Below are 24,373 nucleotides of genomic sequence, written 5' to 3'. Positions count from 1 at the left end.
CCCCCCCCCCCCCCCCCCCCCCCCCCCCCCCCCCCCCGGGGGTGTGCTTCTTTTCCCACTCATATCCTGTCCTTGCCAACCCCGTTCCGAATCCAGGAGGCTGTGGAGGTTCCAGAACTTGGAGAGGGGAACCAAGGCATGGGGAAATCACTCTAGGTGGTTTCCAAACATTGGACTACAGAACTTTAATTTCCTCCTGCTGCCCTCTGCAGCTGGGTCCGCCAGCTTTCCGACCTGCCCAGACATCTACAGACCAGCCCTTCACATCCTTGGCATGCCATGGGCACTGCTTGGATTACACCTGAAATGACAGTCATCATCACTGAACATTCAGTTCCCCACCTGTCAGGCCCCAAGCATGACGTATCCATAAGCACATTTGAACCTTCTGGTCTCTTAAGGAGATAGATGTAACTTTCCCAAGTTAAACACGAGACTCCAATCCGTTCTTTCCACCCCAAACTTGAGAGGCTCCTAACTACTAACTATATCTGCTTGTCCAAATTCTGCCTCATCATTTATTCACTCAACAAAGGGTACTGAGCACCGTCTTGGTGCCAGGTACTCAAGACTGAGTCCCACTTCTGGTGGGATGAGTGTCCATGGTCATTTCTAACCCAGCAAAACCCCACACTCTCCACTTCTTTGTGTTTTAAGTTTTTATTTATTTTGAGAGAGCGAGAGAGAGAGAGAGAGAGAGAGAGCATGAGCAGGGTAGGGGGAGAGACAGAGAGAGAGGGGAGAGAGAGAATCCCAAGCAGGCTCTGCACTGTCAGCGCAGAGCCCAGTGTGGGGCTCAAACTCACAAACTGAGATCGTGACCTGAGCCGAAATCAAGAGACATACGCTTAACCAACCGAGCCACCCAGGCACCCCTCTCCCCCACCTTATTTCCAATTAGAAGTGAGGGGGCTCAGCATCATTGAGTCCCAGGGCCCACAGCTAATGCGAGCCAGGATCCAAAACCAGAGACGGCAGAGGGTGGGCGGGAGCAGCCACTGCTAACTTATGCAGGATCAAAAAGGCCTGTATTGGGGCGCCTGGGTGGCGCAGTCGGTTAAGCGTCCGACTTCAGCCAGGTCACGATCTCACGGTCCGTGAGTTCGAGCCCCGTGTCGGGCTCTGGGCTGATGGCTCAGAGCCTGGAGCCTGCTTCCGATTCTGTGTCTCCCTCTCTCTCTGCCCCTCCCCCGTTCATGCTCTGTCTCTCTCTGTCCCAAAAAAAAAAATATAAAAAAAAAAATTAAAAAAAAAAAAAAAAAAGGCCTGTATTGTCACTTCAACCCCCTGGGCAGAACCCCCCAGGTTCCCCCTGTGGTGTGGAACCCTATCACCGGAGAATTACCTGCTGCTCAGCTCTTCCCAGTCAGTCTGTCCTTGTAAATCACCACAGTCACCTGGCAGAATGTGCAACAGGTGGGCACTAATTGTCCTGCAATCAGGCACCAACTTCTTCCTACCTCGCCCTTCCGCTTAATGAGAGCCAGGTGGGATGGAAGCACACGTTCCTAAGCTTTCTAGAGCTATCAGATTAGGATAGCTCAGATGTTTAAACTGAAAAACAGAGCCCCAAGAGTATAATAAAATCAATCACGGGTAAATGTGAAGGAATTTGGGGGCTGGCAAACGGGCCATCTCAGTTCCCAGGGAAGACAGTGGTGTCCCAAAGCCAGCGTGCTGGGGTCTGTGGTGGCTGACCCTTCCTGGTGCTGTCACCCCCGATGCTTGTGGTGTGGCCATCAGGCCCGTGGGGTACAAGGTAGGCTTGTGATTTTACTGGTGGGCTTGGGAGGTAGACAGTATGCCCTGCGGTCCGGGTGAGGGTCTCTCTGAAGGTGAATCATGCAGGCACACAGCGGGAAGGTGTTGGCTGGGACACGGGCCCTACAGGTGGAGTCTGCGCAAAGATGGGGTGGCCTGCGGCGTCAGGAGGGTGGGCCGTTTGGAATCCGAGGGGCCTGTGCGGGGACTGGGTGACCAGCCAGGCCTGTACGTGGGATACAGTGGGCAGGGTGGGGGGGTCGATCACCACTGCCCTGTGAGTCAGCCACAAACAACCTGGGTGCAGGGCTGGGCGGCCACAAGAAGTTAAGACCAGGCGCTTTGTTAAGACCAGATGGCTGCAGGGTGGCCAGAAATAAGGTAGTGGCTGGCCCTGGAAGGGAAGGAAACAGGCCGGTGCTGGGCGGGGCCGCCAAGGATTGTGTGGGGGGTTGGGAATTTCTAGCCAGGAAAGCCCTGCCCTCGAGGTGTTCCTGGATTGGAAGGCTGACAACGCTCTGTTGTGTATTGCTTCTTGGGCCTGTCGTCCTCCTGTAACCTTTGCTACAGTTCTTCGATGTTCTAATCTAGCATGGCTGTGTGTGGCGAAGGGGGAGGGGGAACTCAGGGCACAGCTGAGGGCTCACTGAAAACCCCAGGAGACCGGGAACCACAGCTGACCTGGACTCCTGTGGGAACAGGGGGCGTGCTCCTGTCCACTCACAGCTGGGGGGTTTGCTTTCCGAAGAAAGTGTCAGTTCCTTACAGTACAGCTTCCTCAAAGGGATCAGAGACCACCCAGAAGCTGTGATAGGGACAGAGAGTGCTGAGCCCGCCCGAAGTACTGAATCGGGGCAGGGGTGGGGGTGGGGGGGGGGTGAGAGGGGCCCTCTGGGACTGCCTGGAAATCTGCAGCCTAAGCTCCCCCGCCATCCCGTGTTCACTACGACCCCAATCCGTGTTCACTACCGTTTGAGAACACTGCCTGAGCCCCCGTCAGCCCAACAGGCATCTACGGGCCTCACGGCAAAATTACCACGAGCAGGGCGGTGTGGATGCACAGGGGTGTGGGACACCAGGTCTCTGCCCTTTTGAGAGCTCACAGTCTAAGTGGGAAGCTGAGTGACAATACACAGCACCACCAGGCAGCAGAGGGAGAAGATTCCAGGACAGCATGCAGTGAACGGTCCACAGCAAAACACAGGAAACGTGTAAACCAAAGTCGTCCTGAGATGTGGGTTCAGGGGCTTTCATTTTCACTGTTTTGCTTAATCATCAGAACAGAGAAGGAAAGGAACCTGCCCAAGGTCACACTGCTTACGCAGCTGAACCTGAATTCACACCTAGGTCTGTCTACCTAGATCCTCTGTGAACACAGAGCTGGGAGAGACAGTTGAGGGGCTATGGGGGCTGGGAGGCGTCCTCAGTCCCCAAGGAAGGGGGATTTGGCTGGACAGGATTTCAAGAGGTAAGGTGGAGGTAATAAGCTTTGGCAGAAGTGGGGGGGTGGGTGGCAGAGACCAGAAAGAAGGGAATGAAAAGTGAGCTAAGGCAAGGGAAGTCTGTCGGTGTGCACTGGCCGACGCTGGACTTGGGAGATTCAGGAATACCCCTGCCCACAGGAGGTTTCTGGTAGAGGAGACAAGGCACTGGGCCACAGCAGTCAGATGGCCATGCAGGCGCTGTTGGGCTTGTAATAAGAGAATAAACCCGCCCGGGGCCCGGCCGTGCATATTCTGGTTATCCAAATGCCCAGGGTGACTCAAAGCTCCTGTTTTCCAAGGTCACCAGTTTTCAAACAAGTTGGAAGCAGTTGCATATACTTGTCCTAAGACTGGGCTTGGCATCATTAATGTCAATGAGAAAAAAAGCCTCGAAACCTCTGACCTCCGTGTGTGCCGTCAGCCTGGCCCCCAGGGTCACTAGAAAAGCCACCAGCGGCAGGAAGGCACACACGCATCCCTGCTTTGCCCTCGGGACAATATTGTTTTCTGTCTGTGGGTCCTTCCGTCTGTCTTTCTCCACACTGTGGGTACCGACAGGCAAATAAAGGCGACCATGAAGTCTTTGTTGGCACAAAATGCTGAGAAAACCATCACAAGCCAAGGACAGCTGCAGTGATTGCAATAAATTACCCCCACAGCAATTGATAAATTGCCACTTTCTGCAGCCATTATGTTTGGCTTTGTAATCCGAAGAGTAAATGCACCTCTTTTTCCCTTTCTCTTTCTCTTTCTCTTTCTCTTTCTCTTTCTCTTTCTCTCTCTCTCTCTCTCTCTCTCTCTTTCCCTCTCTCTCTCTCACTCACACTCTCACACACACACACACACACACACACACACACACACGGAGGCGGCCCACCCTGCATTGGATGACATTTATTCATTTTATGCATCCTGGGCTCTGCTGGCTGTCCTGCCTCAGTTCCTGTGGCAGAGACGCTGGAGTCTGAGCCACTAATTATTACCAGTGAGGTTTCCTCCCCAAACAGGAAGTATCAACCAGAACTGCTCTCTCCCAGCGCGCTCTGTAACCAAGCATCAGTCACCACTCCCGGGCCAGTCCCTGTGGCCAGGAGCTGGTGTGTAGGCTGAGGGGGGCAGCAGCACAGCTGTCCAAGCCCGGCAGGTCCCTCGCCTGTGAGGGTCAGCCTGAGCCCTGACTTCCAAGACAGAGTCAGGCTGCCCGCACACCGGAGGGGGACCAAGCAAGAAGCTGTGGCCTGGATCCCCGTGGGGCCATCAAGGGACTCATGCGTCAGACACTGGCATCAGCCAAATGTCGCATCAGCCCGTTGTTGGTAAGTCTGGTTAGGGCACAGATCCAGGGTGGCGCGGGTGGCGCGTGGGCCTCTCCCACCAGCACCACCAACCCCTGGCCCGCTTACGGGTGCCCCAGTATCTCGGGGAGTCAGAAGAACTAAAGCTTCGTGACCTCGGTTCAGGCACCGCTCATTTGCAACTGGCGGCGAAGGGCGAGTGCGGTGAGATGGATGAAGTTCTTGCCAAAAGAAAGTGGGAAATACTATCATCTGTACGTGAAGTCAGGAACGTTACTCAGAGTAAAGGGCTCGAGGGTGGATCAGACGGCGCCTTCAGTTAGTGAGAGCGGCGGCTTTGTGGACTCTGGCGGGTCAAAACAAAGATGTTCGTGTTTATGATGCAATTCCGTGGAAGGCTGGCTCAGTGGGAATCGTAAATTTTACCATTTCTGGGTTGGTTTAGCACAGAACTGCGGCTCTAAGTAATCGAACCGGATTCGTAACCATTTCTGGGTTGGTTTAGCACAGAACTGCGGCTCTAAGTAATCGAACCGGATTTTTCTAGAATAATTGTTAAAAATCTAGATGTTTGGAAAAAGCCCTATCAATTATTCATTCACTTCTACTTTGCAAAGCGGTATGGCGAGAAACCTCTTTTTCCTGTCAGCCTAAACTTGCACGTAGATATATTTGTGTGTGGATGGGCCTGTGTGTGTGTGTGTGTATGTGTGTCTGCCCAAGCTTTTTGTATTCTCTTTTGTAGGAATTCTCAGTCTTTCTTTTAAAAATATAATGATTTTTTTTATGATGTCGAAATAACGATTCCAGGCAGTAGTGCAAGAAATACAACAGTAAAATGTTTGTAAGAGTCCATCAGCAAGGAAAAATGCCCACAGAGAAAATAGAAATGTACCAATTAAGACGTGTGTGGCTCTAACCCAGCTTTTAAACCCGGATTTGAGACTGGCCTCCTCTGTCCTGTCCCCGCTGAGGTCAGCTGTGAGGGGCCTGGGGTGAGTGCCTGGACCCAGGTGGAGCCTCCTTCTTGCCTCTCAGACCCCTCAGGGAGAGGGAGACGGAGGGCCTGGGACCCGTGCTGTGGTGGTTTGGAATCCAGGATAGAGGGCAGCCCCAGATTTGCAGAAACAGCTGAGAGTGAGAGGCTGGAAAGTGTGAGTCTGGGCAGCCCAGCAGGGCAGACGGAAAGGCGGGAGGAAGGGAGCAGACCACCCCAGAGCCCCATGCAGACCAGGTGACTGGCCCAGCATGAGCTGCCCGCCCTCACCACCCAGGAGGCAGCTTGAATGCAGGGACTAGCTGGGACTCAGGCAAGAGCCAACTCTGGGACCTTAAGGAAGTCTTAACTGGACCTCAGTTTTCTCATCTGCAAAATGGAAGTGATGATAGCCTTCCGCAGGCCAGACCCCGAGGGTGCAAGTCCGCCGTCAGGATCTCTCCGCACTGTGAGTCTGGCCACACCTCCCAATGTCCGCTGTTCATTTGACGCCTGACTATTGCAAATGTGCCACGTGCCAGGCCCTTGCCAGGTGCTGGGCTGTGTCTGTCCCACTGCCCCTGTAAGGGAGGGTGGACCTCACGGCCCTGGGGAAGGCCGGAATTTCTACACGCTGTGACTTTAGGGGCAATCATGTGGAGGGAAGGGGGAACTAGAAGACTTCCTTTAAGCTGCTTCTATTTGCATAGCAAGTATTGCATAACAATACTTAGATTGTTATTTCAGATTCATAAAATGGGAAAGGTTTTACAGAAGCTGTTGTTCATTTCACCGGACTGGGAATTTCATTATGAATTATATTAGTTTTACTATCAACATTTTTTGTCATTTTTAAAATTTTTTTTTTAATTTATATCCAAATTAGTTCGCATCTAGTGCAACAATGATTTCAGGAGTAGATTCCTTAGTGCCCCTGACCCATTTAGCCCATCCCCCCTCCCACACCCCCTCCAGTAACCCTCAGTTTGTTCTCCATATTTAAGAGTCTCTTCTGTTTTTGTCCCTCTCCTTGTTTTTATATTATTTTTGTTTCCCTTCCCTTATGTTCATCTGTTCTGTCTCTTAAAGTCCTCATGTGAGTGAAGTCATATGATTTTTGTCTTTCTCTGACTGACTCATTTCACTCAGCATAATACCCTCCAGGTCCATCCACGTCTTTGCAAATGGCAAGATTTCATTCTTTTTGATTGCCGAGTAATACGCCAGTGTGTGTGTGTGTGTGTGTGTGTGTGTGTGTGTGTGTGTGTGTGTGTATACCACATCTTCTTTATCCATTCATCCACCGAGGGACATTTGGGCTCTTTCCATACTTTGGCTCTTGTCGATAGTGCTGCTATAAACATGGGGGTGTATGTACCCTTTTGAAACAATACGCCTATATCCCTTGGATAAATACCTAGTGGTGCAATTGCTGGGTCGTAGGGTAGTTCTATTTTTAGTTTTTTGAGGAACCTCCATACTGTTTTCCGGAATGGCTGCACCAGCTTGCATTCCCATCGTTTTACTATCCACATTAGCACATGGGGAGGGGTGGTCAGGGACCCCATCACCCTCTACTCCTAAGGGAAAGTACCCACCACTGTATGCTCGTCCCATCCTGGTACCTGTGCAAGAGGACCAGAGAGGGGGAATTCATTCTGTCTTGAGGAGGTGCTGTGAAGGCTTCACAGAAAAGGTAGCCTTTCTGCCAGACCTTGAATTTTGTCGTTTGGAGGGAAGGGGCTTTCCAGGCAAAAAGACTAAATCTGGGCCTCACCTGCCCCTGGACACCCCTGCCTCATGCAGACTGGGCAGACCATTCCGAATGGTTGTTCCCTGATGGGTCAGAAGCCCAGAGGCCCTGGAACCACTGACCCAGCATCCCTGAAGCCCTTTTTCGTGGGTACCCACATACCAGGCTGTTCCCCGCTCTGGCTCACATCTGGTGTTTGGTTTTCCACTTTGGCCAGAGCTGCATGAGTCTCATTGGGTTTAAACCCCTCTGTGCATAATAAGTCTTCTGTGTGATTAAGTTTATCAAAGAGTGAAATGCCTGGCCAGGTCTGACAACCTGACCAGGCTGTGGTAGGGATTAGAAATTATGGTAGTATTTAATCACCCCGGGGTATGGGAGGGCCCGCTAGGTTCTGAAAATGGCCAAGACTCTTAGATACACTCTGCCCTCAGGCACAGGAACTAGCAGTGAAGTCATTCAAGCTGCAGACATTAACTGAGCACCTAGTCGGTGCCAGTCCCCAGTCTAGGTGCTAGAGACGCCCCTATCGTAGTGGGGTGACAGTGCCAGATGCAAAGTGCGTCCCAGAGTGCAAGATCCCCTAGGATCCGGGAGGAAGCCGGGACGTTTCCCAGGGCTGCCTGGACCAGCTTTTTGAGCTCTCAGGGATTCTTGGCGAAGTCAGCTGTCTGCCTGGAGCCAGCCCATGGTGGGGGGACGGGTGGGGGACTAATTGCATGACCCGCCCCACAGAGAGCATTTGGAGAGCAGAGGCTGACTTCCAGTGCCCTTAGGAGCCCAGAGAAAGATGCTACTGGAAGTCAGGGCCTCTCAGAAGCTTCTTTGAAAAAGTGGCCCATCAGCTGGGGAAGCGTGCACCCCCAACCAAGCTCAGGAACCAGGCCAGGGAGGCAGGCTGAGCTCCTTGGCAGAAGCCCCTGGAGCTGCCCTTACCCTTATTTGTCTTGGCTGCTTCTGCCCCTTTCCCTGCCTCCACACCTCCTTCTGCCCAGTAATCAGGGGCTCTGATCTCTAATTCTGCCAACCCACACAATGGCGAGGGGAGGGGGTTGGGGCGGCCACAGACCACAAGGGACCCCTCTGGCCCCAGGGATTGCAGCTCCAGGTGTCCCTGGAAAGCAAGAAGCCACCCAACCCCAGACGCTGAGGCTTGCAGGTTCAGCAGCCGCCGCCTGATAGCCTCCAGCCTGGCTGGATTAACCAGCCCTCAGGGAGCTGGCTGCCCCCGCATGCCAGCGCCCTGACCTCCCTGGGCAGAGATAAGCCACTCCCTGGCTCCCCCAGTGCCTGGGCATGCCCTCATGAAAGCACTTTTCTCCTCACCGTAGGATGTAGCTGGCTTTTCCCCTGATTGCCCCAAGAGGCTAGACCATCTTCTGGCCTCCGACCAGAACACCTCATGGGCACGTAGTAGGTATTCAGGGAATAACAAACCATTTTGCAGACTAGGATTGGTAGGACCATTGCATCAAACTGCACAGGATGTGCACTGCACAACTGTAGAGGTTACTGTTTACGGGGATTACAACGTTGGTGATGCCCCCCGGGGGGTCGTGTAGCATGGGAACCTGAGGGCTTACCATTTTCCCTGCGTCAAGACCCTGGCCTTGGTGCTGACCGTGGGGACTTCCCCCTTCCCCCTGCCAACCAGCGCTGACCACCTTCCTGCCTATGTGCTGGCAGCGGGTGGTAATGAACCGGTCCAGTGAACACTTCTTCCTGGCCCACCTGTCAAATTGTGGTAGTGGACGAGCCCTGGGTATGAAGTCAGGGCATCGGAGTTCTTGGCTACCCAGAAAACTCAGTCCTCCTGGAAGACGTCTCCAGTCAGGGTGTTGGGGAGCTCCTGGGTCGCCCAGGATCTGTGTAGTTGCCCAGTGGTACCCCTCTCTTCTCCCTCAGCCCGCAATGGGCCTGATGACCCACGTGCGGGAGGGGAGAGGCCCTGAGAGCACCTTGTGCAGAGTCTGCCTCACTGGCTCTGGGAGCAATGTTGCCACGGCCCTGATCCCCTTTCCGCTGGAAGGACCCAGCTCTGGGCGGGTCAGGGGATTGGAGCACATGCACCTGCCTCTCATGGCTGAGAGGAGCATGGGGAGAGAGCACTGATACCAGGGGTCCCAGGGGACAGGGAGGACTTAGGGGAGGAGGCAGGCTAAGGGCTGGGCCTGACTTTAACAACCCAGGAAAAAAGCCACATCTGGAGTGGTTCACCCTTTGTGCAGCCCCTTTTATGCTCCTCTTCTGAAGTGGTCTTCAAAGTGTGGTCCTGGGAGCATCCGCAGCAGAAATTCTGGGGATGGAGCCCAGCAGTATGTTTTGTGTTGTTTTTTTAATTTTTTTTAATGTTTTATTATTTATTTTTGAAAGTGAGAGAGACAGAACACGAATGCAGAAGGGACAGAGAGAGAGAGAGGGAGACACAGAATCCGAGGCAGGCTCCAGGCTCCTAGCTGTCAGCAACAGAGCCAGATGCGGGGCTCGAACTCACCAACCTTAGAGATCATGACCTGAGCCAAAGTCGGACGCTCAACCGACTGAGCCCCCGCCAGGCGCCCCTCCCAGCGGTTTGTTTTAACAAGCCCTCCAGATGACCCAGGTGCCGCTCGGGTGTGACCTCATTTGTGCCTGGCCCTGGGCTAATTGCTGGGGTTACAGAAGTGAGTCTGACTCCATTCCCAACCCCGAGGAGCTGAGAGCCCGGGGAGAAGAGAGACGGGAAAGGGAGCAATACCGTCAGTGGGAAAGGGCTACTCTCAGGGGTGTGGAGGCAGAGAGGCAGCTTGTGCAGGTTTGATCCGGGAGCTGGGGATCCTGGTGAGGGAGGGTGGCTTGGGGACACCAGTGGCACAAGGACCGTCCCTTGCAGTGAGCTGGGTGTTGGACTAGCGGTCCCCAGAGAGCTCAAGGGGCCAGTCCCAAACCACACTGGTGCCTCACTCCTGACCACCAACCTCTCCCTGCTGCCCCCCTGTCCGTGTTCTTCTGCCCACTCTTCTTCCACCCCCTGAGCCCCAAAGAGCAGCCGGTCTCTCCCTGCAGTTTGCCTTGGTGCGAAATGTGTGCACAACCTCCAGGCCGTCATCTCAGGGCACATTTTTAGAAAATTACAGAGTAAATGTTTCCATTCAGCAGAGAACGCCACGTATTGATTTAGGTGCGTCTATTTCTGCTTGACACAGACAAAAGGTTTTTAAAAATCCTAGGTAGAGAGGAACAAAATGAAGAGTGAGCGAATTTAACAGGCTCACGTTGTGGCACTTCGCTTGTCCCCCATGAACTTTACTACAACTCATTCAAGTGGGTAACATGTGCAGATGAGGAAACTGAGGCTCAGGTAACGTGACTCGTCGAGGCCGCCTAGCTAATCAGTGGCAGGGGCTGAAATATGACCCCAGCCGCCTCCACGCCGGTGTTCCTGCTGGCCTATCTTGCAGTTTACTACAGTGACTGATTCTGAGTAAATCGGGAACACCCAGATGTTTCCCTGAACCGAGGATCTAATGGCTGCACCCAGGGGAGGCAGCCTAGCCGGGCTGGACAAGCTCCCAGTGACCACGATGGCTCTCGGGGGCTGATCCTCTGCCTAATTAAGGAGGGGCTGAGTCTGGGGGAACGGATGAGACCTCGTGCTAGGAGATTAGCAGCTCTGTGCTAGTTTCCAGCTGTGTGCCCTTCTATAAACCCTCTGTCGTTTGGCAGAGTAGCAGGTGATGCTCCCCTGCCCCTCTCATTGGAGCACATCTGCCTTGCTCGTTGACCCATCCTGGGGACCAGAAGGGTGGGCCTCGTACCTCAGCACCCTCCTTGCACGCCACGCACTGTGACCCTGACTGGCCGTCTGCTTGCATGGCACGGAGTGCAGAGAACCAGCTGCGTGAGCGGAAGCCACTCGGAAGCTAAGTGGACTAGCCCATGGTGCCATCTCCCCCACAACAATAATTAATAGCGCTGACTACATAAGCCTCACTTTTCTAGAGGCCGTGGGGCTTAGGAACTCAGATATGTGGGAAACAACTAGGGAATAACTTAGAGCCGCCGATGCCAATGTCACAGAATCCACGCATTGAGTTCATGAGAAGCCCTTGGACTCTCACCCAAGGCAAGTGTACTCTTGGTTCACGCACCTCAGTAACAGGCTGTGCTATCTCCACTTCTTTTTTTGTGTATGTATTTTAAAGTTAGTTATTTTGAGAGAGAGGGAGACAGAATCCCAAGCAGGAACCACACTGTCAGCGCAGAGCCCGAGGTGGGGCTCGAACCCACAAACCTCGAGATTGTGGCCTGAGTTGAAACCAAGAGTCAGACGCTCAACCGACCAAGCCACCCAGGTGCCCCTCAATTTCTCTCTCTCTTTTTTTTTTTATAACGACATAATTGAGCTACAATTCACATACCATACAACTCACCCATTTAAAGTATACAACCCAGTGGTTTTTGATATATTCTCAGAGCTGTATAACTTTCGCCACCGTCCATTTTAGAATAGTTGCATCACTGGGGCACCCAGGTGGCTCAGTTGGTTAATCTGCTCTTGATTTCAGCTCAGATCATGATCTCCCGATTCGTTGAGTTTGAGCTCCGCATTGGCTCCACGCTGACCATGCAAAGCCTGCCTGGGATTTTCTCTCTCTCTCTCTCTCTCTCTCTCAAGTATAAATAAATAAATTTTAAGAAGAGAATAGTTTCAGGGCACCTGTGTGGCTCAGTCGGTTAAGCGTCCGACTTCGGCTCACGTCATGATCTCGCGGTTTGTGAGTTCAAGCCCTGCGTGGGGCTCTGTGCTGACGGCTCAGAGCCTGGAGCCTGCTTCGAATTCTGTGTCTCCCTCTCTCTCTGCCCCTCCCCCCTCACGCTGTGTCTCTCTCAAAAATGAATAAATGTTAAAAATAGAATAGTTTTATCACTTGAAAAAGAAACCCTGTACCGATGAGCAGTCACTTAACATTTCTCCCACCCCCCACCCCAGCCCTTTTCCTGCCAACCATTAATCCACTTTCTGTCTTTATGGACTTGCCCAGTCTAGACATTTCACGTAAGTGGAGAGTCATACGAGCGGCCTTTTTGTGACTGGCCGCTTTCATTTAACATAGCGCTTCCAAGATCCAGCGTGTTGTAGCCTGTATCAGGACTTTACTGCTTTTTGTTGCTGAATAATACTCCATCGTGTGGATAGAGTACGTTTTATTTATCCTGCCACCAGTTGATGGACGTTGGGTTGTTTCATCATTGGGGGTATTGTGAGTACCAGGAATCTTGGCGAACACATTTTTGTGGGTTTTCACTTCTCCCGGGTATACACCTAGGAGTGGAATCGCATCCACATTTTATATTCTTGTTACGTCAACACTGGAGGTGGTTTCTAGAACTTCGAGGTCCTCACCAACGCTTACTCTCTCCATCTTGTTTTTTGACTAAGCCGTCCGGGTGGGTGTATGGTGGCGTCTCGTGGTTTTTTTGTTTGTTTGTTTTTTAATGTTTGTTTATTTTTGAGAGAGAGAGCGCAAGCACAGGGGAGGGGCAGAAAGAGAGGGAGACACAGAATCTGAAGCAGGTTCCAGGCTCTGAGCTGTCAGCACAGAGCCCGACACGGGGCTCGAACCGCAAGATCATGACCTGAGCCGAAGTCGGATGCTTAACCGACTGAGCCACCCAGGCGCCCCAAAGGGTTTTAATTTGTGTTTCCCTGGGAGCTAATGACGTTCAGCATCTTTTTGTGTTCCCCATGATGATTTGTCAGCACAAACGATAACATTTTAAATGTGTTTAACTTACAAGTAAAAAGCGGTGATAGGAATGCGTCCCAAATTTAATTTTACTGACCAGATAACATTTAAACCAAGTTTGAAGATAACTGTGGGCCGCTTGAGGGCGAGAGCTGTGCCATACATAGTCCTCTCTCGTGCCCAGGGCCAGCCAGGGCCAGAAATGCTAGCTCAAGCCCACCTCTGCACAGGAAGGGGCGGAAGGCACCCCGCCTCCATCCAGCTGCAAGGGTGCCTCAGCCAGCCTCCCCACCCCCCACCACATCTGACGCCACCCTGACCCCTTTGTGGCCGTGGACTGCTGCCCTAGCCACTTGAGCCTGAAAGGTTGGTTGCTGGCCACCCAGAAAAAGCTGTAGGGTTGGCTGCCCGCGTCATGACTGGCTACCATTAGTGACCTGCCTGACAGTGGGCAGGAGGGGGCAGGGGAGCCCGCATGGCTCCCAGCCACAAATACAGCCCAGTCATGACCTTGCCGGGAAGTGGGAGGAACCAGGCAAGCCTGGGCAAACACCCAGAGTGTTTGGGACCCATGGTTTGTGCCAGTTCCCGCACAGCTGAGCCTCAGTGCCCTTTTGTGTTTTGTCTGCAGCTCGGTCCGGGGGTGGGGGTGGGGGGGCAGGTGGGCAGGCCTGTGTGCCACCTGGGGGGCCCCAGCCTGCCACCCCCACTCCAGCTGTAATTTGATCCCCTCCCTCCTCCCTCCTCCCTCCTCCCTCCTCCCTCCTCCAGATCTGTAAATAGAACAACCCAGGAGCCAGGACCCAGCCAGGATTAGTCACTCACTCTCTTACCTTTGGGCCACATGGACAGGCAGCAGGGGCTGCGCTGGACCCCTGGGGCCTCTAGGCCTGCTGCCACCTGACCTACCTTGGCCGGCCTTCACGCCTGCAGCAGACTTTGTGCTGGGCACCGGGAGGGCAGAGTGCCGAGAGGCGACCACAGCCCACGAAGCACCTCAGAGAACAGTCCATACACAAGCCCACGTGCACACACGCACACGCGAGCACACGCATCGGCCAGAAAAGCTGACTCCGAGGGGCACCTGGGTGGCTCAGTCAGTTAAGGGTTTGACTTCGCCTCAGGTCACGACCTCAGGGGTTCGGGCGTTCAAGTCCTGCGTCGGGGGTCTGCGCTGTCAGCAGCTCTCCCCCTCTCTCTGCCCCTCCCTCTCTCTCAAAAATAAACAAACACTGTAAAGAAGAAGAGAAAAGAAAAGCTGGCTCCCAGCCCTCGCACGTATTAACTCATCCTCACAGCGTCCCTTGGAGAAAAGTACAGTTAGCACCCCCATTTAAAGGAGGGAGACTGAGGCCCAAAGGCACCCTGCTAGGAAATGATGCAGGGTCCTGATGTGACCCCAGCACCATCAGACCTGTAGAGGAAGGAGCTGTCCCGGGATGAGAGGCTTCACAAGGCGGGGTGACGACCCCGCATTTTCCTGTCCCGGGGACTGAATCTCAGTGGCAAGAAGCACTCAGGGGAGCCGTGTTTGGTTTCTATTCGGCCTATGACTGAAAGCAGGCCCCTTAGGACATGAAGTCTGAGGCCTTTAATAGGCCGGGATGTAGGCTGCGGGGCTGGGCGCGGCAGCTCCGTTAGAGAAGCCAACCTGAGAGGCTCCGCGACGCTCCGATGTCCCACGGCCAGTTCCGGGCACATCTGGGACCACCCCGAGTCCCCCTGCCTGGGCTTCCCTTCTGCTGCTGCTGGCCTCCCCGAAAGGAAGCAAATACCAAGTCAGGTTCTGGGCCGTGAGCCTCGAGCGCCAGCCCCAAATACACCCTCCCCACCTGAGGATGCTAAATCTGGGGTTCAGTGTGGACAGGATTCAAAGACGAGGTGTCGCCGATTCTCCCCCGTTTGTGTTGGTTGCGTGGGCCGCGAGGCCGGAGAAACCATGTGGGGCTCCTCGGGGGCCAGCAGATGCCCTCCCTGGCTTCCATCTGGAAGTGGTGTCTGTTCCCGGGCTCCATCCGCTGGTGCTCTGTGTCCAGGCAGGCGTGGACACATCTCATGTGTCCCCTACTGCACACATGCACGCGCACACGATTGTAAACAGTCTGAGAGCGGGGACCGCGTCTTTCTCATCGTTTCTTCTCTGAAGGGTGTTCAGCACCTGGTAGTTACTCCGGTGATGGGAGGGAGGCGGGGAAAGAGCAAAGGGGACTCTTCTGTCCGGAAAGGACCTACCTGGGACCCTCCAAATTGCTAGCAGATGATCTGGAGGCTTCAGGATGGTTACCCACCCCCTCCCCATAAGGGCCAACCCCCACCCCCCCACCCCCCGCCACCCCCGCCCAGGGCTGGTGTCCCTAGGTGGCTGGTGCAGTGACTGGGGAAGGTCCCCGTGTATCTGACTGACACAGGGAACATGGGTGTCCCCGTGGAGCGGCTTACATTCACCTCCCCCATGCTGGCCCTGGAGCCTGAGGCCTCCGGGCTGTCCCGATTCTCCCCCCTTGCCCAGGGCTGCAGAGGTGTTGGCAGGGTCTTCTCAATCCTTCCTTTGCCTCGCCCCTGCTGCTGGTGCAGTGCCAGCACCGGTATTTGCTTAGGACTACTGACCGACACCCACCGAGTGCCAGCTGTTCTAAGTGCCTTACGTATATTGACTTACTTATTCCCACAACCTCCCCTTAAGGCAGGTGCTGTGATTCTCTCCCTTGTGCAGCTGGGGAGACCGAGGCACTCACAGGCCCAAGGCCACGGCTAGCGACCAGGCAGAGTTGGGTGCCGAAGGTGGCCTTCAGCAGACATGCAACTCCGGGCCTGCGCTCTGGGGAGCATCATGATGGAGCCCCACTTGCATCTACAAAGGGTAGCACATCGCTGTTTGGAAAAATATCCTTGTTCCTAGAACCAGGCAGAAAACTCTCTCCGATTTTGCGGGGAGGGACCGCGCCCATCAGAGTGTGCAAATGAGTCCCACGTGAGCTGAAGGAGGGGCGGGGTCCTGGCTGCAACGCACGTCCCCTTCGACCCCACCCCCTCTTCTCAGCCACAGGGTCCCAGCTCTGCCGCTCACTGGGGTAGCTCTGGGCGGGCCCTCTGTCTGGGCAGTAAGACTCTTGGGGAAGCTTAGCTGCAGAGGCCGACAGACCTGTGCTCCCTTCTACTTTCCCCGTTACCCTCTGTGCCGCCTGGAGCACGTTCCTCGACCTCTCTGAGCCTCAGTTCCCTCCTCTTCCAGTTGGGAATTCTTTTAAATTTTTTTTTCAATGTTTATTTATTTTTGAGACAGAGAGAGACAGAGCTTGAATGGGGGAGGGGCAGAGACAGAGGGGGACACAGAATCGGAAACAGGCTCCAGGCTCCGAGCCATCAGCCCAGAGCCCGACGAGGGGCTCGAACTCACGGACCGCGAGATCGTGACCTGGCTGAAGTCGGACGCTTAACCGACCGCGCCACCCAGGCGCCCCCCAGTTGGGAATTCTAACCGCACCTACTTCCTGGGGTTCTGTGAGGCCTAGGTGACTGTCACTGTGGAAAGCCTTAGAGAAGTGTCCGGCACGTGGTAGGTACCCCGTAAATAGGAGTTGCTGCCGCCACCTTATCAAATGTCCTGGTCACAGTTTTCAAAGCCTTTTAAGATTGCATTATCTGCCATCTCAGAGCAGAGAGGGTGACCTGCATTTACAAAGGTCGAAGCTGGGGCCCAGAGAGGCACAAGGGCTTGTCCGAGGACACACAGCTAGTCCACGGTAGAGCCGAGGCACAGCCCCCTGGTCCCCCTGCCTCCCCCTTGCATGAGACCTTGAACCCAACATACACACACACACGTGCCTCACCCAGGACGCTGCTGTGGAAAATGGGAAGACGGGGTTAAAAGCCATCCCCACTGCTCCACTGGTTTGGCAGTGGCTCTTAGCCCTTGGCCCGAGGATTCGCATGGAACCACAGGCCGGCGGAGCCTCCGAACTTCTGCTTAGAATCATGCTCTTACATACACAAAATAACATAGGGTTACAAAGGAGACCAATTATAGTGAAACCCAGCTCCCAAAATATGTGTTTAAATGTGCAAAAGTACTATGCATGCTTCTTTATGAGTACACTAAATAACAACCTCTGGTGGCAGGTCTGATATTATAATGCTACTTTTTTCTCCCACCCCTATTGAGGTATGATGGACAAAACTGTATATATTCAAGGTGTACAATGTGATGTTTTGCTATCCATAGATGCTGACGTGATTACCACAGTCAAGGTCATTAACGTAGCCACCACTTTATATAATTACCGTTTTTGTGTGTGCATTGGGAACACTGGAGGGCCCCCTCAGCAAATTTCAAGGATATAACACCGCATATATACGGTATATACGTATATACAGTTATAGGACTACGGTATGTGACCATATACAGTATATACATATATACGGTTATACGACTATACGTTAGTCACCATGTTAGACATTAGATCCCTCAAATTTGTTCATTTTATAACTGAGCATGAATGCCGTTTGACCCACAACTCCCCACTTCCCCACCTCCCAGCCTCTGGTGACCTTTCTACTTTCTGCTGCTAAGTTTGGCTTTTTTGGATTCTACATATAAATGAGATCTTGCAGCATTCGTCCTTCTGTGTTGACTTACTTCAGGTAGCGTTAATGCCCTCCAGGCTCATCCATGTTGACACAAATGTCAGGGTTTCCTTCTTTGTTGAGGTTGAATAATATTCCATTGCGTATCTATACCATATTTTCTTTATCCATTCATCATCAGTGGACTCTTAGGTTGTTTCCGTATCTTGTCTACTGTTAATAGTGATGCTATAAACACAGGATGCAGATATCTCTTTGAGATAGTGATTCTGTTTCCTTTGGATAAATACCCAGAAGATGGATTGCTGGATCATATGGTATTTCTATTTCTAATATTTTGAGGAGCCTCTAAGCTGTTTTCTATAATAGCTGCACCAATTTACGTTCCCACCAACAGTGCACAAGGGTTCCCTTCTCTGTACATCCTCATAAACATTGATTATCTTTTGACTTTTTGATAAGAGTCATTGTAACAGGTTTGAGGAGATGTGTCATTGTGGTTTAGATTTACATTCCCTGATGATTAGTGATGTTGAACATCTTTTCCTATAGTCAGCCATCTGTATGCCATCTTTAGAAAAATGTCTATTCAGGTTCTTTGCCCATTTTTTAATTGAATTATTTGTTGGGGGAGGTTGTCTTGTTTTGTTTACTATTTTTTTTAAATGATTATTTTTGAGAAAGAGAGAGAGAGTGCAAGCAGAGGAGGAGCGAGAGGGGGAGACACAGAATCCCAAGCAGGCTTCAGGCTCTAAGCAGTCAGCACAGAGCCCAATGGGGGGCTCGAACCGTAAGGTCATGACCTGAGCCAAAGTCAGATGCTTAACCAACTGGGGCACCCAGGAGCCCCTGTTTTGTTTACTACTGAGTCGTATCAGTTCTTACATATTTTGGAAATTACTCCTATGTTGGATAGATGGTTTAGAAATATTTTATCCTATTCCATAGGTTGCCTTTTCATTTTGTTTCCTTTGCTGTGCAAAGGCTTTTTAGTTTGATGTCATCCCACTTATTTGTCTTTTGTTGCCTGTGCCTTTGGTATTAAGTCAAAAACCAAAACAAAATAAAATCATTGCCAAGACATATGTCAAGGAGCCTTTTCCCATGTTTCCTTCTAGAAGTTATACAGTTCAGGTTTTACATCCTTTTTGGGTAAGTCCTTAATCCATTTTAGGTTGGTTTCTGTGTATGGTGTGAGGTAAGGGTCTAGTTTCATTCTTTTGCATGCGTATATCCAGTTTTCCTAGCACCATTTATTGAAGAGACTGTCCTTTCCCCATTGAGTATTCTTGGCACCTCGGTTGAAGATTAGTTGACCTTATATGCATGGGTTTATTTCTGGACTCTATTTCATTCCATTGATCTATGTGTCTTTTTATGCCAGTATTACACTGTTTTGATTGCTATAGCTTTGTAATGTAATTTGAAGTCAGGAAGTGTGATGCCTCCAGCTTTGTCCTTCTTGCTCAAGGTTGCTTTAGCTGTTGGGGTCTTCGGCAGTTCCATACAAATCTTAGGATTGTTTTTCATATATCTGTGAAAAATGCCATTGGAATTTTGATAGTGATTGCTTTAAGTCTATGGATCACTTTGGGTACTATGGACATTTTAACAACATTAATTCTTTCAATCCATGAACATAGGCTATCTTTCTGTTTATTTGTGTCTTGAATTTCTTTCGTCCTTGTTTCAGAGTTTTCTATATACAGATCTTTCACCTTTTGATAAAATTTATTCCGAAGTATTTTATTCTTTTCGATGGTATTGTAAATGGAATTGTTTCCCTAATTTCTTTTTCAGCTAGCTCATTGTTAGCACTTAGAAACATAACTTGGGCGCCTGGTGGCTCAGTCGGTTAAGTGCCTGACTCAATTTCAGCCCAGGTCATGATCTCACCATTGGTGAGATCGAGCTGTGCTTCCAGCTTTGTGCTGACAGCATGGAGTCTGCTTGGGATTCTCTCTCCCTCTCTCTCTGGCCCTCCCCACTTGTCTCCCTCTCAAAATAAATAAATAAACTAATAAAAGAAACACAACTGATTTTTGTAAGTTGGTTTTGTATCCAGCAGCTTTACAGAATTAGTTTCTTAGTTTTAACAGGATTTTTTTATGGAGTCTTTAGAGTTTTCTATATGTAGGATCATGTGATCTGCAAACAGAGACAAATTTTACTTCTTCCTTTCCAATATGGATGCCTTTTCTGTCTTTTTCTTGCCTAACTTCTCTGGGTAAGATATCTCGTACTATGTTAAATAGAAGTGGCAAGAGGGGCATCCTTCCTGTTCCTGATCTTAGAGGAAAAGCCTTCAGCTTCTCACTATTGAGTATGATGTTGGGTATGGGGTTGTCATATATAATTTTTATTATGTGGAGGAATACTCCTTCAATACCAATATTTTTGAGAGTTTTTATCATAAAAGGATGTTTACTTTTGTCAAATGCTTTTTTTCGCATCTATTGATATGACCACATGGTTTTTATCCTTCATTCTGTTAATGGGTATCACATTTTATTTATTGGTTTGTGCATGTTGAACTATCTTTGCGTCCCAGGAATGAATCTCATTCGATGGTGGTATAGGATCATCTTTTTTTTTTTTAATGTTTATTTATTTTTGAGACAGAGAGAGACAGAGCATGAACGGGGGAGAGGCAGAGAGAGAGGGAGACACAGAATCTGAAACAGGCTCCAGGCTCTGAGCTGTCAGCACAGAGCCCGACGCGGGGCTCGAACCCACGGACCGTGAGATCATGACCTGAGCCGAAGTCAGACGCTTAACCGACGGAGCCACCCAGGCGTCCCAAGTATAGGATCATCTTAATGTGCTGTTAAATTTAGTTGGGTAGTAGTTTGTCGAGGATTTTTTCGTCTGTGTTCATCAAGGATATCAGCCTGTAATTTTCTTTTCTTATAGTGTGCTTACCTGGCTTTGGTACCAGGGTAACACAAGCCTCATAAAATGAACCTAGAATAGTTGGAGAAGGGTAAGCATTAAATCGTGAAATCCTTGGTGGAATTCACCAGGGAAGCCAGCCAGTCCTGGGCTTTTCTTTATTGGGTGATTTTTTGTTTTGTTTTGTTTTGTTTTTTCACTGATTCAGTCACCTTACTCATTATTGGCTTGTTCAGACTTTCTATTCCTTCATGATTCAGTCTTGGTGAATTGTAAGTTTTTAGGGATGTATTCATTTCCTTTGGGTTGTCCGATTTGTTGTCATATAATTGTTCATAATATGGTCTCTTATGATCTTTGGTATTTCTGTGGTATCGGTTGCAATGTACCTTTCATTTTTTTATTTGGAGTCGTCTTTTTTCTTTTTCTTTATTTTTATTTTTATTTTTTGAGAGAGAGACAGAGTGCAGGTGGGAGAGGGGCAGAGAGAGAGGGAGACACAGGATCCGAAGCAGGCTTCAGGCTCTGAGCCGTCAGCACAGAGCCCGACGCGGGGCTCGAACTCGGGAACCTCAAGATCACCCATGACCTGAGCCGAAGTCGGACACTCACCCGACTGAGCCACCCAGGCGCCCCTCTTATTTTTTCTTAGTGTAGCTAAAATTTGTTTGTCTTTTGGAAAAAAAAAAAAAAAAAACAGGTCTTAGTTTTGTTGATCTTTTCTATTCTTTTTCTAGCCTCTATTTTACTTGTTTCTACTCTGAATTTTATTATTTACTTCTCCCTGCTAGAACTTTGGACTTTCTTACTCTTTTTCCAGTTCTTTGAGGTGTAAAGGTAGGTTGTTTGAGAACTTTCTTTTTTCATAAGGTGGCATCAAGCTACAAACATCCCTCTTAGAGCTGCTTTCGCTGCATCCCGTAAGTTGGGTGTGCTGAGCTTCCATTTTAATCTGTTTCAAGATTTTTTTGGATTTCCCTTTTGATTTCTTCTCATCGGTTGTTCAGGAGTGCATTGCTTCGTTTCCACTTATTTGTGAATCTTCCAGTCTTCCAGTTACATGCCATTGTGGGCAGAAAAGAAACAGGGGCTCCCGGGTGGCTCCGTCGGTTGAGCGTCTGCCTTCGGCTCAGGTCACGATCTCACGGTTCACGGGTTCGAGCCCCGCGTCCAGCTCTGTGCTGACAGCTTGGAGCCTGGAGCATGCTTGGGATTCCGTGTCTCTTTCTGTCTCTCTGTGCCCCTCCCCGCTCTCTCTCTGTCTCTCTCAAAAATAAGTAAACATTAAAAACATACAGAAAAGATGCTTTATATGATTTAAATCTTCTTAAATTTGTAGGACTTGTTTTATGACTTAACATATGATCCATCCTGGAGGATATTCTGTGGATACGTGAAGAAAACTTGTATTCTGTTGCTGTTGGATGGGACGCTCTGTGTGGTCTGTTGGGTTTATTTGGTCTGAAGTATAGTTCAAGTCCAGTTTCCGTACTCATTTTCTGTCTGCATCCATTGTTGAAAGCGGGATAGCGCAGTCCCCTATCGTTATTGTATTGCCGTCTATTTCTCCTTTCACATCTGTTAATATTTGCTTTATATGTTTAGGAGCTCATAGGTACTATGATTTTAAGTTAGTGAAAAGCTTAAATAGTATTTGAAGAACTCTTTCACAATTAAACTTGGGATATGACACCGGCCAGTACTGGTGACAACCTCACAGGTCCTGCTAATACTATTGTGTTTTGCTATGAACATTCATACTTGAGGGAAATTGCAAATTTCAGTTAGAAGTCGGTGACAGGGGAAGCTAGGTGGCTCAGTCAGGTAAGCATCTGACTCTTAATTTTGGCTCGGGTCACCATCTCATGGTTCTTGGGATCAAGCCCCGCATTGGGCTCCACGCTGACACCACGGAGCCCGCTTGGAATTCCCTCTGCTGTCTCTCTCTGCCCCTCCCCTGCTCGCACACTCATGCTTTCTCTCACAATAAATAAACGTAAAAAAAAAAAAAAAAAGTTGGTGACAATGACAGCAGAATGTTCCCTTATCCAAGTTTACTAGAAGCTTCTGGCCCAAGTCCGGGTTTTCCCCCATGTTCTCTCATATGTCAGGCTTAGTAAAGGAGATCTCAGGGCCCCACTCACTGTCATGTCTCACTCCAGTTCTACCCCCTGAGAGAAGGATTTCAGTGTTCACTCATTCATTCAGCAAATATTGAGCACCATCTCTGTACTAGGCCGTGTGACCAATGGGGAGACCCAAAGTCAAATAAGATGAGGTCCCCCTGCCTTCAAGCTGCTCATCCTCTACTCAAGGAAGAGCACAGAGGCGCCTTCCCAGAATGCAAAATGTAAACAGGCACAAGAACACGTCGCCCTTCCTGGTAATCAGAGAACACCCAGCGGTGGTGAGATGGGGGTCCCTTCTGGGCGGTAATCGTCACATCCTCCTTTGAAAAGAAGGATGGCACTGTGTGGCACCCCTCATGGAAATTCTATATGCTTCTCTCGCAGCACGCTTGCAGATTTGTCCCAAGGAAACAGTTCAGGATGAAGGCCAAAGGGTGGAGGGCAGAGGTCCTCCCCTTTCTTCCTGAGTTTGGGCCCTCCCTGGGAAGGCGCTAGTTCTCACCCAGCTTGTCCCCCTGTGCTGGCACAAGTTAACACTCCTGAAGGGCTGTTGGGGATTCTTTGACCACCATGTGGTTACAGTGGACAAGAAAGAGGAAGGTGCTACGAAAGACGGTCATCGGAGCTCTCTGCTGATCAAGTTCTGTTTTTCTTTCCAGCCACCAAGATGTCAGGAGAGATGGACAAGCCGCTGATCAGCCGCCACCTGCTGGACAGTGATGGGAGCCTTGCTGAGGTCCCCAGTGAGGCCCCCAAGGTGGGGATCCTGGGCAGCGGAGACTTTGCCCGCTCCCTGGCCGCACGCCTGGTGAGCTCCGGCTTCAGCGTGGTGGTGGGAAGCCGCAACCCCAAACGCACGGCCGGGCTGTTCCCCTCGGCCGCACAAGTGACTTTCCAGGCGGATGCAGTGGAGTCCCCTGATGTCATCTTTGTGGCCATGTTCCGGGAGCACTACTCCTCACTGTGCAGTCTCAGTGACCAGCTGGCTGGCAAGATCCTCGTGGATGTGAGCAACCCCACAGAGCAGGAGCACCTTCGGCACCACGAGTCCAATGCCGAGTACCTGGCTTCCCTCTTCCCCACCTGCACGGTGGTCAAGGCCTTCAACGTCATCTCTGCCTGGACCCTGCAGTCCGGCCCGAGGGATGGGAACAGGCAGGTAAGTGCCAGGGGAATACCTACCATCATCACAATAAATATAAGTGGCTAACATTTGTTGAGGGCCCTCGGTATGCCAGGCTCTTTACGCGCATTATCTCAGCACGCCTCCCGTCGCTGCAGAGTTCCATTTTACAGAGCGGGAAACTGAGGCTCATGAATGTCAATGAACTTGCTTACACCAAGTCCCACAGCTGGAGAGCTGGGTGTGAACCGAGTTCATATGGAAATGAAATCCATGTTCGTTCTTCTGTGACAACTTGATTTCCCAGTGGGCCAAGAGGAAGAGGTTGATGGCTTTCTTTTGACTACTTGGAGTCGAGGAGAGGAGAGACTTTGCTCTGAGAGTGGACTTAGGAAAGTAACACATTTATGTGCCAGGTTCTGAGGAAGCAGGCAAGTCCCAAACTTCAGCTCTTTGATTCCAAGAGCTTCCAAGAACTGAGTCGGTTTCTCAGAATTGTCAATAGTAGGTTTTGTCTAGAGGTGGATACAGTTCTTGGCAGGAGGGGCTTTTGTGAAGATGAGGTGGTTTTATTTATTTATTTATTTATTTATTTAAAAAAAAATTTTTTTTTTCAACGTTTATTTATTTTTGGGACAGAGAGAGAC

General features: G+C 50.8%; 1 protein-coding gene across 3 annotated transcripts in view; it reads left to right on the top strand.

Annotated features, from left to right (window-relative positions):
* The window catches only part of STEAP3 (STEAP3 metalloreductase), a 52,712-nt gene that overhangs the window by 8,105 nt on the left and 20,234 nt on the right, over positions 1 to 24,373 (top strand). For 2 of the 3 annotated variants that reach the window (XM_040474868.1, XM_040474871.1), the window contains exon 2: positions 23,263 to 23,762. In XM_040474868.1, the coding sequence (XP_040330802.1) occupies positions 23,263 to 23,762 (500 nt within the window). Of the gene's footprint in view, positions 1 to 4,219; positions 4,562 to 23,262; positions 23,763 to 24,373 lie in introns of those variants that run through there. The other variant, XM_040474870.1, reaches the window with a different exon arrangement.

This window comes from Herpailurus yagouaroundi, unplaced genomic scaffold, assembly GCF_014898765.1.
Source record: "Herpailurus yagouaroundi ecotype Mexico unplaced genomic scaffold, PumYag 140, whole genome shotgun sequence".
In the NCBI taxonomy this organism is placed as follows: domain Eukaryota; kingdom Metazoa; phylum Chordata; class Mammalia; order Carnivora; family Felidae; genus Herpailurus; species Herpailurus yagouaroundi.
The sequence above is the reverse complement of the archived record's forward strand: the minus strand, read 5'-3'. Positions and strand labels throughout refer to the sequence as shown.